General features: G+C 38.8%; 1 protein-coding gene across 5 annotated transcripts in view; it reads left to right on the plus strand.

Moving 5' to 3' along the window:
- The window catches only part of Mast4 (microtubule associated serine/threonine kinase family member 4), a 415,893-nt gene that overhangs the window by 362,458 nt on the left and 38,137 nt on the right, over window positions 1-15,298 (plus strand). For all 5 annotated transcript variants that reach the window (XM_090331761.1, XM_090331763.1, XM_090331762.1 and 2 more), the window contains 4 exons: window positions 477-609; window positions 4,981-5,048; window positions 7,070-7,155; window positions 13,303-13,511. In XM_090331761.1, the coding sequence (XP_090187887.1) occupies window positions 477-609; window positions 4,981-5,048; window positions 7,070-7,155; window positions 13,303-13,511 (496 nt within the window). The remainder of the gene's footprint in view (window positions 1-476; window positions 610-4,980; window positions 5,049-7,069; window positions 7,156-13,302; window positions 13,512-15,298) is intronic.

Below are 15,298 nucleotides of genomic sequence, written 5' to 3' on the forward strand. Positions count from 1 at the left end.
TAGGCCAAACTCCTGGCCCAAGAAGATGTGTTTTTATTTTGCTTTATGTTTTTGTTTGTGCTTTTGTTTTGTTTTCTCCTTTCCTACTCTTTTTTATTTCTGTACCTTTTATCTTGTATTTAAGTTTATCTGTTTGGGGGAGATTAAGGGGAAGGACAAAAGGACAGAAATGATGGGACAAAGAGTAAACAAGTGCAGCAGAGACACTCAGACACTAAGTTGAAAATGAACTATAAAACTAGTGGAGGAGGAGGATCAGGAGAGAAAAACTGGGAGAAAATGAGGGAAGAGGTGACAACTATTCATAAAGAACTGTACTAGTTATGTAACTTATGCAATTGACCTCTGTGCATCACCTTTACAATAAAAATCAATCAATAACTAAGCTGTATCAACAGTATTATAAATGGGATTTATGCAGAACCTCAAACCACTTTGGCTCAAAAAATTATCTCTGTGTGTTTGTTTTCTGCCAGGAATTTGATCCTGAAGAATTTTACTACCTATTGGAAGCAGCAGAAGGCCATGCAAAAGAAGGTCAGGGCATCAAAACCGACATTCCCAGATACATCATCAGCCAGCTGGGGCTCAATAAGGACCCTTTGGAAGGTGAGAACTTGGCTGGTTAACCTATCATTTGCTTCTGTTCTATGTTCTCTGGAAGAGAACCTTAGTGGCTAGTCCTTGTTGTTCCTGTTTAGGCTATTGAAAAGCTACCTCTTGGGGAGTGACTTAGTCCTGAGAAAATGGAGCCTGTTCTAGTTTTGGTTATCTGGAGAAGGGGCCAGACCTCGATATCCTAGAGGTCTGTGAGCCAGACTGTTTGGGGAGAATTTGGCTTCCAGACTTGTCCAGAATCTTTTTCTGTGGGATAGCTGGATTGAGCTCTTTTTGAGAGTAAAAATGTTGAAGAAATTATCATTCATTCAAAATCGGCATTATTTAATAGGAGAGTAATGCAGTTGGTGGCATATTGCTTTAAATCTGAGTACAGTCCTGGAACGTACAGTTTTGCTTTCATGTCTAAAGACAGTCTAAAGTCAGTAGCATACATGACAGACAATAATAGAAAAGAATGCATCTCTTAAAGCTTACCAAAGGATTTTTGAATCAAATAAAAACAAGATAGCTTTCTATTGAGTACAGAGAATAGGAAACATTCTGTTAGTGATTTTTTTTTCAAAAACTATATATGAGTAATGTCCCCACCTTTTCCTGTTCATTGTAGTTTGAGATTGTTACTTGTAAAACTTAGTGTTATATACCCTGCCTAAAGACTCATAAACAATCACCAACTCCTCATTCAAATTGTCTTCCTGGTTCATCAATCGAATTTGAAGAGCGTTTATCCTGCTCCATTGTGCGTGATGGAGGTAAATGTGAGCACAGAGATTTTTCCCCCCATCTAAAGCCAGGGAAGCTGCTGCCTTCTGCCCTGCTTTCTTCTGTGTTCCCTGCTTTGTCTGCTGTTGTACCCATCTCATCTTTGCTTCCAGTGAAATGATGCATGCATTACTGAGAGATAATGCCAGATAAATTTATACTGTACTGAAAGCCATACCACAACAGATTCATCACTTATCAGTCTGGTGGCTTCTTTTCTGAAAAGTTCCCTGGAGAGAGATTTTTCCTCCCATGGCTTTTAAATTACCATCTTTACCTTTCTGAATCATGAGTCTTCAGAAATGGTTTAAATCAATGAAATAAAAAGGGCAGATGTTTAATGGTATTTAGATGAGTTTTTAAAAATCTCTTCAGGCATTACAAAGTGATGCCTTTGCTTCCTGCTTCAAAAGCTGACTCTTGGTTCCTTCCCATTACTACCCACTGCTTGCAAATAATATGTATTTCCCAGATAATAGTTATTTAGCAGAAATTCTATTTAAAACAGACCATCTTTTAATTTATTTTTTATGAAAATGTTTGGAGTGAGGGGAGGCTGTCAAAGCACATTATATTGACTCTTCACGCTGGTGTAGTTAAGGCTGTGTCAGCCCTACCTACTTTTCCTCACTGGCAGTGAATACAGCAGTAGGCACATCTTTGATATGTGAATAAACCCAGGCCCATTTACATCCTTTAATGGAGGCTTTGAAAACTTAGTCAGAGTCTCTGACATGTTTCAAATTTGGTAATAAAAATGTATAATCATGTCGGGGTCTTTCGTTCCCGGTCCCTCTCGACCAGCAGGAGGGATAGGGAGAACACACCGTGACTGGGACAAGCTGAGAGAGGAGAGGGCCCACTGACTGCCCGCACCCAGCCCTCCTTCCCCTGAGCACAAACAGATGCATCAGGCAGCTCTGTCAAGGCAGGAACTCTAACCCCAACCCCCTTTTTGAGGAAGTCCCTCCAGCTAATATAGCACAAAGGTGGGCGGGACAGGGAGGTCCACGTGTTTCTTGTGCCTGCCTAGTGTGCTTTGCCTCTTGCATCTTGCCTTATTGCCCCTTGCCTCAAAGCAATAACACTTGCATGTTACCTTGCCTCTCAGCAGAAAGTAATTCACAATACTATAGCTCAAGGTTAGACATGGCGTTACTCAGCCCCCAGCATAACCAGGAGTTACTTTAAAAAAAAAAAAAACAAAAAAACAACCTCTTGATATTTAATTTGTTTGTTTTTTAGTTCTGTCTGAGGATAATTTTTAATCTGGCTTTCCCCAGGCAATTGAATAAATGATTTGTTTCTCTATGCTACTGGCATCCAAGCTAACATATCTACAGCCAGTCCTTTGATGAGTGAGAGTTCTGGAGCTAGGTCATGGAGTTAATCAAAGAATTCATGGGCCTCTTTACCTTCGGATCTTTCTATAATGTAAAAATGAACACAACAAACACAAAAAGGATGTGACAATCACATATGTTTGTATATATGTATATGAGTGTTATATATATATAACTCATATATATATGTATATATGAGTTCATCCTCTGTAATTGCTTAGTGTTAACCGTTACTTCTGTTTAAACAATATTAAATGGTGACTATCTTCTGGGGATTTTTTCCAAATCAAATATGCTTTAGTTTGTCTCTTAGTCCATGTATCATTTGAATAAAATCAAGAAAGTATAGAGTTTGAACTAAGGTCCTTTTTATCCTGGAATTTTCCCTGCATTCAACATTAGAGTGAATCTCTGGTTATTTCAAAGTTGAGAGTATACAAATTTTTACTTAAAGGGAACACTCCAATGTTATTTTAGCTTCATAAACCTTGTGAATAATCACTATTAAAAATGATAAAATTATAAAAATTATAAAAACAATCATATGAAATAAAAACCTAAGAAATGATTTTTAGATACATACAAAAATATATAGCTAGAACTATAACTTCTTATTATACAAGTTCACTTTTTTTTTTTTTGGTCAGTTGTGGGACTTGAACTCTAGGCCTGGGCATTGTCCCTGAGCTCTTCAGCTCAAGGCTACCACCTTACCCCTTGAGCCCCAGCACCACTTCCAGTTTTCTGGTGGCTAATTGGAGAGGCTCATGGATTTTAGTGCCCTGGCTGGTTTTGAACCGTAATCCTCAGATCTCAGCCTCCTGAGCAGCTAAGCTTCCTGGCATGAGCCACTGTGCCTGGCACAGGTTCACTTATTTTTAGAAAAGTAGACTACCCGTGGAGAAAAGAAAATTAACTCTAGCTACTCAGGGGACTGATATCAGTGTGTTAATTAGACTTTGCCATTTACTTATATAAACTCAAGGAAGCATTCCAACTTGAGCTGGGCAATTAGGTGACTTTATCATTTTTAACTAGACAGCCAGGGTAGTGCTTAAGCTGATGTCAAGCATGTGGCATTCAGCCCAGAGCTGGTTACTTTATAGACATAATTAATAATAAAGAAACAACTATTATTTAATAAACACTTAATTTCTGTTAGTCAACCTGCAGCTTCACATGCATTATGATGTACTATACTCACAAAAAAAGTTCTAAGAACAAGCTAAACTAATATTGTTTCCATTTTACTGGGGAAGAACCTAAAGTTAGATAGTGGCCTTAACCAAATCTTTTCATCTCCAAACCCCCCTGAACTAATCACCATTATTGCTTCCAACAGACAGCAAATTCTCCTTCTTGGTGGTATTTATCTTAGAAGATACAAAGGAATGAAACAGTAGATGCTTACTGCGACACGAAAATTATTTACAAGATGTAGCCAGTGCTTCTTTGTTATCAGTCAAATCCTGAAAAGATTTGAATCTCTTGTTTTGAGAGGTATCTTATTTTTGGTGCGGGTCCTGGAGCTTGAACTCAGGGCTTGTGCACTGTCCCTAAGCTTCTTTTGTGCAAGGCTAGCAATCTACCACTTAAGCCACAGCTCCACTTTCAGCTTTTTTTTTTAAATAATTTACTGATGATCAGAGACTCAATCAACTTTCCTGACTGGGCTGGCCTTGAACCATATTCCTCATATCTCAGTTCCCTGAGTTGCTAGAATTACAGGCATGATCCACCAACACCTAGCATGGAAAGACTTGTATAGTTTGGATATGATTTTAAACAGAGTGATTAATCCACCCAAACTTTTTCAATGATAGCAGTTGTACCAGCCAGTGAATACTGCTCCCTGGAGTAGGGTCCAGTCACCAAAGTTCCTCTATGTAGGTGTTCACAAGAAACAGTAAGAGGTAACACTGCTCAAGATGCATTGTATTCATAAATGCATTGTTGAATGGCATCTCCTTTATATAACTACCTAAAGAGCATAAAAATACTTTCAAAACTGAAAAAAATGGAATTTCAGGTCAGGGTTTGGGCTGACCAAGTGCACATGGTCTGCTGCCATAGGTTCTTGCCATGTTTAGAAAGTTTTCCTATGGATACATTCAAATAAAGAGTATGTTTTTCTATTTTTTTAGTAAGGGAGAATGTGTATTTCTTTTGTTTTAGCTTAGTTTTCTTGTTTAATTGAAGTGTATTTCTTAAACGGTACTTACATTTTTGTTTTGTTTTCCTCTTTTACACTTAGAAATGGCTCAGCTGGGGAACTATGATAGTGGCACAGCAGAAACACCCGAGACGGATGAGTCAGTGAGTGTAAGTATCTTTCCTCACAAAATATGCTGTTGGTTTCTGTGTTTTATTAGCATCTGGATATTTTTGAGTGTGTTAATTACTTTCTTCAACAAATATTTATTGTCTTTTTCTGTATGCCAGGCCCTATGCCAGGTACTAGGCAAACCATTTTTGTGTCTTCCTTCTAAGAGAAGCCAAAATTTACAAAAAGAAATCATGTGCCAACAAAATCCTCAGAATAACAACGAGCATAAATAGACTCTACAATGAAGAAAGGACAATGTACTACTAGAACATACCATAAAGGGATTTGCTTTAGTTTGGTCAGTCACAAAATTTCCTAAGGCCATGGCTCTTGAGATGTGAGAAATGAGCAGGATGCCAAGGGAACAAGGAACATTGCAGATGCAAGGAACGTCTGAGGGTCAAGAGCAAGGGAGACCACAGAGTCAGAAAGCTTGACAGGAACACCGCCCCCCCCCTCCCCGGTCTCTGCTGCCCCTGTGTATCAGGTTGCTTTTAAGGAAACAACAGTAAGCAACCCATCTTTGGATCAGTGTCTAGACTCCAGAGTCCTGGTTTAGGCCACAAGCAGGGTGCTTGTGGGAAAGACTGTTAAGTGGCAACTGCTAGGATACCAGTCAGAGGTTTGGTTGCTTGGGACCATTCTTGTAAATAGATAAGCTTAGCAGAGAAACCAGGCTGGAGCAGGTTGGGGCTGGTCAGGAAAGCTGGAACATCTGTATAATCTGGGGGATAGGGGTAGGGAACGCACGGAATATCTTGGATTTAAAAGCTGGCTTTACCTCTTAACTCATTGTGGAGGGTGTAGGGAAATGATTCTCCTGTGCCTCCACTTCCCCATCAATACAACAGATCCAAAGGATTATGGAAGATTAAATGAAATAATTGCACATGAAATGAGTAAGAGAGTATCTTGATGGTTAGAAGTTGTAGTAGACAAGTGATGGTTGTCCTATTAATTTTGTTATAGTCACTGTCAGAACTGTACATGTGTTGAGATTGAAGTTCCTTTGAAACATCAAACTGGTACTTGCACTTGCCCTTCTGTCAGCAATCTTCTGACACTCTCAGAGAGTTTGTGGTGGAGATCTGAGGGAAGAGTTCATGGGACAGGAGGACCTCATAGAAAACTATGCTGCCAAATCATAGAAGCAGTGGCTGGACAAGTCAGTAGTTCTAGCCTTGAATTTTTGCTGTGAGGAGGCCATAGCACATGATGGTGACATTTTGGCCACTGTACAGAGGCTAGGAGAAAAGATCTGAGAGATGGCTCTATAGGTCGAGGAGATCAAGTATCCTAGGTTGTGTTACTGTATAGACATCAAGTCACTGAAGATCAGGGGGGAACCCAAGCAGACAGGAAGGTTTGAAGATGGTAACCCAGGTCTTCCAAAGATGATGGCTAGCAATGGCAGTCCTTAGAGGGAAAGATGGCACTCAGTTTGCTAATGGGTTCTTCCAAGACAATCGGAATGACATTCTGGACTCTGCAAAGAGTTTGCTTGCACAGTCTGGCTGCTGACATAAAAGAAGCATGAGAGAATTGTACTAAAAACACTGCGTTTATTTGCCATCCATTGAGCTAAGCTTTTTAGAGAACTGTCGCTTTAAGCGTGGAGATGTGAATCTGGCTAAGATTTCTGGTACCACCTGTTCCAAAGAAGAGATTTTTGCTTCAGAATGAAATAGACACGCTTTTAGTCAGGGACAGAGAAGTTGAATCTATTATCAAACTAGGAGTTGGTTAACTTGAGTATACAGAGTGAAAATAAAACCAGAACTTTCCAGGCCCTCCCTGCCATGGTCTTTTAGAATGACATTTTGCTTAAATGTAGCTGAGCTGGCGTCATAAGGAGCAGTGGCCCAAGCACTGCAGTGGCAGTTTGGGCCTTGGTTGTTTTAGCTAGAATTCTGAACTCTTGGCGTATTAAACAAAATGACAATTCAAGTATTGCCTGTTTTGTTATTAAAATAATTTTCTCAAATGCTGAACTTTTAACATTATTTTTGTTCCCAAGAGCTCTAATACTTCCCTGAAACTTCGAAGGAAACCTCGAGAAAGTGATTTCGAAACAATTAAATTGATTAGCAACGGAGCCTATGGGTGAGTTAATTCAAGAGAAGCTCTTTGTTAGAGTACACATACCTGAGTCATATGTTTATTTTGTGCATTCATTTTTTGCCAAATAGATGCCAGGCTGGGACTTGCCTGTTTATTCCTCAGTGGGTCTGATGTACAATCAGAATTGCTTTTTATTGAATATCCAACTGAAAAGATTGCAGGTGATCTAGCAGTTGTTTCAGAAGGTTGGAGAGAAGATTTTATAAAATAAGGGAAAAATAATTTTGTATTTCTTCATTCTACCCTGCTGGGCTCAGAACTACCTCACTCTCGGGAGAGGTATTATGCATACTATATATAATATGAAACTACGTCTACATATATACACACATATACAGAATTATCACTTGAACATTTCTTTATATTGCCTATCTGATCAGTAGTCAGCCTTGTGAAAAACCTATTTTAAAAAAGACTGTTAGAAAACTCAGCATAATATATTCTACTAATCCATATATTACACCAGGATTTATTAAATTGAACTTAATCCTATAATCTAATCAAATTACTAGTCTTTCCTTGATGCCCCCCTTTTTTTCTTTAAGGAAGAGATTTATTTTCTAGATTCACCTGAAGCATTCAAATAATACATTTTAGGCTCCCAGGAGGAACTAAATTATTACTTTCCTTTCTTTTTCCTTTATTACCATACCATTACATAATACACAAAATAAGTATTATTTTTCAGAGTATTTTTATTGACATACAATTGCTTGCATTTGCAGGATTAATTGTAAATGTTCATTGCATATAATATGGAAAAAATAGGATCATTTCCATTTCTCTCTCTTGCGATATTTATCATTATTCTATGTGGGGAAATCTTTGAATTCCCTTCTTTTAGTGGCTTGGTCTGTTTTTATAGACACACAGTTACCTTTTCAGAGCACAGCATAAATAGCGACAAGATCTTTTTGAGTTACTAGTAAATACTGTGGGAAGGCAGTGAATGTTCAATCTAGGGCTTAATCCATTATAGACAGGCTAAGAATCCTAGCTTAATTAAGTATTAATCTCCTTTCCATCTGTATGTGGAAAGCAATAAATAATCCCAGAGACATTTATTGCCATTTACAACACATTCGAGCAGATGAGGTAAAGTGGTTTTTGTTGTGCCACAAGGGATGTTTCTCCTTGCTAGTTTTTCACCTCTAATATTTTCCACACCATTAACTTAGTGAAGAACTTAAATATTTGTGAGTCCTTTCTATGCTTCGCTGATTTGTTTGCAGGATTATGTCAGATGGCATATTTCTTGATGTGGCTCATAAATACTTTCTGATGTTATATTTTTTTACAACAGTTTTCTTTGCTTCAAGTACCTCATAGGAATTTTTCTACCTAAAAATACTGTTTGAGCATCCAGCTATTCTTAAGTTTTGTCTTTTTATTGATTTTTTTTTTAGTTCTTTGTTCTTTTGGAACTGGTTTAAGGAATTCTCTATTAGTTAGAAAGAAGAATATACATTGATTTAATGGGCCTGTGGGTTGGAGCATTGCTTAATTCTATTAGCATTGGAATTCTGGAAAAATGATGATCTGGGAATCACCACTTTCATAAAACTTGGGCATTTGTCTTAGCAGTATTTGGAGTTCTAATTGGTTGAGTAAACTCATTTGTAGTGCTGTTAAACCACTGCAGAGTAGATGAGGTGTATCACACTTTGGGGAGCAGTTGGGAATATACAAGAAGTTAAACAAGCTGTGAATCAGTAAACACCCAGGATGCAGGCCAAGTCATTAATGGTCTCACAAGCTGCCTGTCAGAGCCTCTGCTATCAGCCAGGACACTTTTTTTTTTCCTCCTTTGCTCAACTCTTGCATTACATTTCTGACAGATTTCTTCTCTATTTTAATTATTTTTAATTTGAAATTTGAATGGAGCTACCTCCATCAGTTTATGTAGCTATGATGCTGATTGCAGACTGGCTGAACAAATGGACCCCTAGATGAGCAGCTGAGCTTGGCTTGTAGAAAAATGTCTTGGGTATCAGCGTGCTCTTGTTTCATCACTCATGTCAAAGGCTTAGAAAGACAGGAATTCCATGCCTTCTCAAACATTAACAGTGCTGCTTCTCTGTTCTGCTGAAGCACCGAGTATAGTGGCTTTCTCTTCATACTTGGTGGCCATTCTTGTAACAATGATGATTTAATTTCTTAGCCAGGTGCTAGAGGCTCATGCCTATAATTCAGAAAGCTGCAATCTGAGAGCCTTGATTCAAAGTCAGGCTAGGCAGATAAACCAGGGAGATTCTTATGTCCAGTTAATCAGCCAAATCCAGAAATAGACGTGTGGTTCAAGTAGAAGGGTGCTAGTCTTAAGCAAAAGATCCAAGGGAGAGAGTAAGGCCCTGAGTACTGTGGTGAGGAATGGGGGACAGAGGAAGCACATCTAATTCTAATTTCTTTCCCTGTTTAACACACTTCTGACTTTAACTAGAAGAGAGTGGAGCTGTACCTTTATTCCTATTACATAGCACTCTGTAGAAGGCTGCTTTCCTTGTGCCAGGTATTTGTTATGCTGGTCCCCTCCACTCACAAGACTCTTTTGTGGTAGTTGATATTACTTGCATGCAGGAATGAGAGCTCAAAGACATGTGACAGATCCTCTGATTTTAAACCATATTTACCTTTTGAGTTGTGCCTTTTTTTTCTTTGTGCCAGTACTGGGGCTTGAACTCTGCGCCCAGTCTCACTTGGCTCTTTCCCTCATGGCTGATGCTCTACCACTTGAGCCACCCCTCTGTCAGTTTGTGCTGGCTAATTGCAGACAGAATCTCTCAGGTTTTTCTCAGCTTTATGAGTGGCTAGGATTATAGGCCAGAGCCATTGGTACCTGGCCTTTAAAACTTTTTGCCATCTGAGTTGGGATATAGAGGCCCTACTCTTTTGTTGAGCACTTTCTGAGTTTTTAAGTTACAACTTTACCAAGGCATAGTAACACACTCTGGTAACCCCAGCATGAGGGAAACCAAGAAAGGAGGATAACAAGTTTTAGCACTTCAGATATTTTTCACAAAAAGAATAAAACTGACTCAAATAAAATCACTAACTTGGAGAGGCGCAGTATTCCCCCCTCCCACTCCTTTGCTTTCCTTTATAACCTCCATGTCATTATTAAAGAGACCTCTAGGTGCAAGTTGACATCTGCTCCCTCACACATGTTCCCTGTTGCCTTTCCTCTCCACTTTCCTCATACCTCCTGCTCCCACATGCAGCTCCTCTGGCCCAGAATCATTTATCTGGCTCTCAGAGCCTTATACAACTCATACACATTACAGTCACATGCCAAGTAGGGCAGATTCACTGGGCTCTTGGTTCTGTGTTAACCTCAAAATCTATTTCACCCTATCCTTCTACACCTCATTCCTGCCTGGGCAGAGTGTACAAGCTCCTCTGGCTCACAGAGAACATATCCCGAAGTGCCCTTTAACCATATGTCACCTCTCACCCCAGGGTTTCCATGATTCGCAGGGAGTTTGCTAGAGGAAAAGACAGACATAGCCTTTTCCAACTAAGTAAGCCCTGGGGCCAGAAAGCTTAGAAAGAGAGGCCATGTCAGTCAAGTGTAGCATTAAGATATCAGAAATTTTATATTCTACGTAACAGTGCCAGTTGTCTCTGCTTTTTTTTTTTTTTTCTATTTCTTGCTCCTTTTTCAATCTCTCCTGTTCTCTGCTGAATTTAGTAATTTTAGAACATGGACTTATATAAAAGTAAGACAAGTATCTGTAAGAGAAAAAGAACCATTATAGTAAACAAATTCTAGCATGAAGAATAAAACTGAAAATGCAGAACACAGAAGTAAGAAAGCAAGAACACAAAGGAAACCAAAGGTTGCAGATATAGCATGCTAGCCTAGAATGAATGGCCTGAGTCTGGTCCCCAGGACCACAAACACAAACAATGGCAACCAGAATAAAACTCTCAAAACTCCCTTGAATTTCTTTCTTTTTTTCTCTTCCTTTTTGGTCAGTTTTGGAACTTGAACTCAGGGCCTAGAGCTATCTCTGAGCACTTTTGCTCAAGGCTAGTGTTCTACCACATGGAGTCACAAATTTCTGGTTACGATGTGTCATTCACCTATACAACTTTATGAAGATAGACCCATGGGTCCTGACTCTGGGATTTCTCAAGCTATTACAAGACTAATTTCAAATCCTTAGGTCAGTTTTCTTAAAGATTGGCTGATTATTTGAAGTGTATCATAGTATGGAAAAATAAAAACTCAAAACCAAAATTTTACATGCTAAAAATTTAAGATACAGATTGAATCCTTTTTTTTTTTAAATTGTGCTACAAAAGAGATATATTATAGATGCTGGTCAGATTGGACTTGAAGCTACTTTTCTTTCATTCATTTATAAAATTCTGTTGAATTCTGTTTCCTTCTGCCTTCTATTTTTCCTAGACCAAATGTGGGAGCAATTATTTATATAAGAATGATGATGATTGCCAGGTGGTGGTGGCTCATCCCTGTAATCCTAGCTGTTCAGGAGGTTGAAATCTGAGGGTTGTGGTTTGAAGCCAGTTGGGGCACTCATATCTCTAATTAACTATCAAAAAGCCAGAAGTGGAACTGTGGCTTAAGTGATAAGAGTACAAGGAAAGGAGAAGGGAGGGATGGGGAGGGGTGCCTGAAAAATCAAATGGCAACCTTGTGATAGTCTATGTGTGGAATTGCTCATATGTTTGCTTAGACATTGAAGGGTCCTTGGCATTGAGCTTAATATAAAATGTTTGAGGAAAGAGCTGGAAAGGAGTTTGCATTGCAATTAACTCCTAGCTAGGTCATCCTTAAAAACAATCTTCCTCTCAGCATTTTGAGTTCTCAATTTTATTAAAAAAATAGATTCCCTTTTCAGAAATCACTTGTAGTGACAATTGCTTGTTTTCCAGTGCTTATTTCAGGGATTTCCAAGTCATTTTCTGTATTCCTTTATTATCGGCAGCTTACATGACTATAGATTTCTGATTTATCCAATCAGTATTAGGGAAAATGAAAATAGAGTAAAAGCCTCTAATCTGATACAGAAGGAATTTTTAATTGGTTAAGGAAAAAAATCAGTGTAGGAAAGCATTAAAAATATATACTTAAAACATTAAAATCTGACATAAATATATGTGTGTGTGTGTGTGTGTCTGTGTGTGTGTGTGTGTGTCCTTTGAAGACAGCCATATGAGCCTCCCAAATAATACGTTGTTTCTGTTTTCCAGTTTTAGCATCTTTAAAATTGAAAAAAGTACTTGAAGCAACCTGACTGTAGGAATCCAGGAATCTAAATCAATGGAAATTTTATTCAATAATTCACATCTATTGAAACTTTCTGAAACATTCCTTTAGTTTTCTTGTTAAAGAAACTTATCATTTTCAAATGATATTTCAGTATAATATGGTTTGAGTGTTTACTCAAGTTCACTAATTTTGCTATGATATCAACCCATGCCTCAAGGGGTCTGCTGTCTTGCTCTAGAATGTCTTGCTCTGGTTGAGGTAACATTGCCTTAGTCAAGAAGAAATAGAGCGGTTGTTCTATGTGGGGCTTGAGCACTTAGGGCCTGGCGGCCGTCCAGACTCTTTTTACTCAAGGCTAGTGCTCTACTACTTTGAGCCACAGGACTACTTATAGCTTTCTGGTGGTTATGCAGAGATACGAGTCTCACTAACTTCCTGCCCCGACTGTTATCAAATGAAAATCCTCAGAGTTCAGCCTTCTGAGTAGCTAGGATTACACTGGGGCCAGGCTAACCTTATGGAAAGAATTTTTTTTTTAAACCAGTCTCAGGGCCTGGGCACTGTCCTTGAGCTCTACCACTTGAGCCACAGTACCACTTCCAGCTTTTTGTATGTGTATATACCGAGGAATCGAACCTGGGTGTTCTTGAATGCTAGGCAAGCACTCTACCAAAGGCCCAACTCCTGGCCCAAGATTTTTTTTTTAACTTAAGTTAGCCTAAGAACTTTGTCCTGGAATGGAATGTTTCTTATTGCCAGTGTATCTCTTGCAAACTGAATTCCAGCTGTTGTATGAATCTCAGAAACACTGTTCATCTCTTCACTCTCTGTCATTCTGAATACCCTTAACCTTCTCTCTCCCTGTGGGTCCCAATACTTGTGCTCCTTTTCAGGGCAGTCTACTTTGTCCGGCATAAGGAATCTCGGCAGAGATTTGCCATGAAGAAGATTAATAAACAGAACCTCATCCTTCGAAACCAAATCCAGCAGGCCTTTGTGGAACGAGACATCCTGACTTTTGCAGAAAACCCCTTTGTGGTCAGCATGTATTGCTCCTTTGAAACCAGGCGCCATTTGTGCATGGTCATGGAATATGTAGAAGGTATGTCTGGCCAGGACATGGGGAACAGGCCACTTGTATCCAGAAATCCCTCGCTCAGCTGTGTTGTTCAAGCTGTCAGTGTTTGTACCATATAATGGCTATCTCCATGTAGGAACGGAAGCCAGGCAATGAGATGGCTGTATTCCCAGTCATTATCTTTGGATAATTGCTGGTAAAGTGCCTACTCTACTATAAAAAAGGGAAAATTAGGGCTATTTAGGAACAGGTTGTTTTTCTTTTTTAATAGCTTTTTATCCTACCTACCTTCCCAAATATGACCACTAAGGTTGAAATATAAGCTATGGGATTTTTCCTACTTAGTTATATCATGTAGCACAAAACACATTCATTATAATCAGGCTTATTAAAAGTGAATTAAAAATACAACCTTTTCAATCTATCCTATGAAATTAAAAATGAATTAGTGAAAAGGAAAAACATTCTGGAAATCCAGTCTTTCTGATTTTATGCTGCATCTTCTCCTATTATTCCAGTTCCTCCTCCTCCCTCCTCTCTCTTCTTCTTCCCACTCTTCTCTCTCCCTCCACCTCCTCTTTCTTTGTCTTATTCTTAAGTTCATACTGAATTCAAAGGCTAGAAGTTCTGGTGTCTGTCTCCAAGTGCTGGGATGTACTACCAAAGCCCTTCAGAGTGGTAGGATCACGGGTGTGCCCTACTGACCTCCAGCTTTTCTTTTCTTTTTTTTTTTTTTCCCAAAGTGGTTCATGGTTTCCATTTTAAATACTCCTAGTAATCTGACTTACAGATTTTTTTATTTCCCTTTTTTTTTTTTTTGCCTATCCTTGGCTTGAGCTCAGGGCTTGAGCACTGTCCTTGGGTTTTATCTCAAGGCTAGAACCTTGCCACTTGAGCCACAGCACAATTCCTGGATTTTTCTATGTATGTGGTACCAAAGAATTGAACCCAGGTCTTCATGCATGCTAGGCAAGCACTCTACCACTAAGCCAAATTCCTGGCCCCCAAGCTTTTTTTTTTCCCATTAAATTTATGAGACTGAGTAGCTATGACTTACTAGCACAGAGTATATATGTATGTATATATATGTACATAAATACATATATATACATAATTGTGCTTATATGTATGTATAAAGATTGGCTATAGCCAAGAAAATTCCTAAACATTCAATTTAAGCTCTTGTCATTGCACCCAATCTCAAAACTATAAAATTCAAGCAACTCAAGCAAAGAATAATGATGTTTAATCACAGCTGAGTGAAGTGAAGTTTGAGAAGGGGTTGACTTGTTGGGTGCTAAGGGGTAAGTAGTAGACAGTATAGCTCAACTGATTTGGAATGATAGTTCTTTTCACCACACCAACATTTGGTTATTGTGGTCATTTTAACAACAATGATTAACAATAACATGCTTGAGATGTGTTGGTCTGTTATATCTTAAATTCTTTACATAGATGATCTCAATGAATCCTCACAGCAATCTTAAAAACAATGGCATCACTGCTATCATGGTATTACAGATGAAACAGGCAGGACAGCCAAGCCAAGTTTGCCTGTGAATGCTCTGCCTGACACAGATTTCTAATTCACACTCAGGCAACTGAATTCCAGAATCCATGTTTTATACTGATGGCTTTTGAATTGGTACCATCATCCTAAAAGGACATTCATGGGTCTTGAATCCAGTTTCACTTCAGAGCCCAACCTGCTGCTACGAGTACAACATCCTAAATCTTTGTTTTCTCTACTCTGTGTCTTAATTGGAAATATAATTGCTCAATACAGTCTCCAATTATGAATATGGCATGCT

The sequence above is a fragment of the Megascapheus bottae genome, chromosome 4 (assembly GCF_031878675.1).
Source record: "Megascapheus bottae isolate mThoBot1 chromosome 4, mThoBot2.hap1, whole genome shotgun sequence".
Taxonomy (NCBI): Eukaryota; Metazoa; Chordata; class Mammalia; order Rodentia; family Geomyidae; genus Megascapheus; species Megascapheus bottae.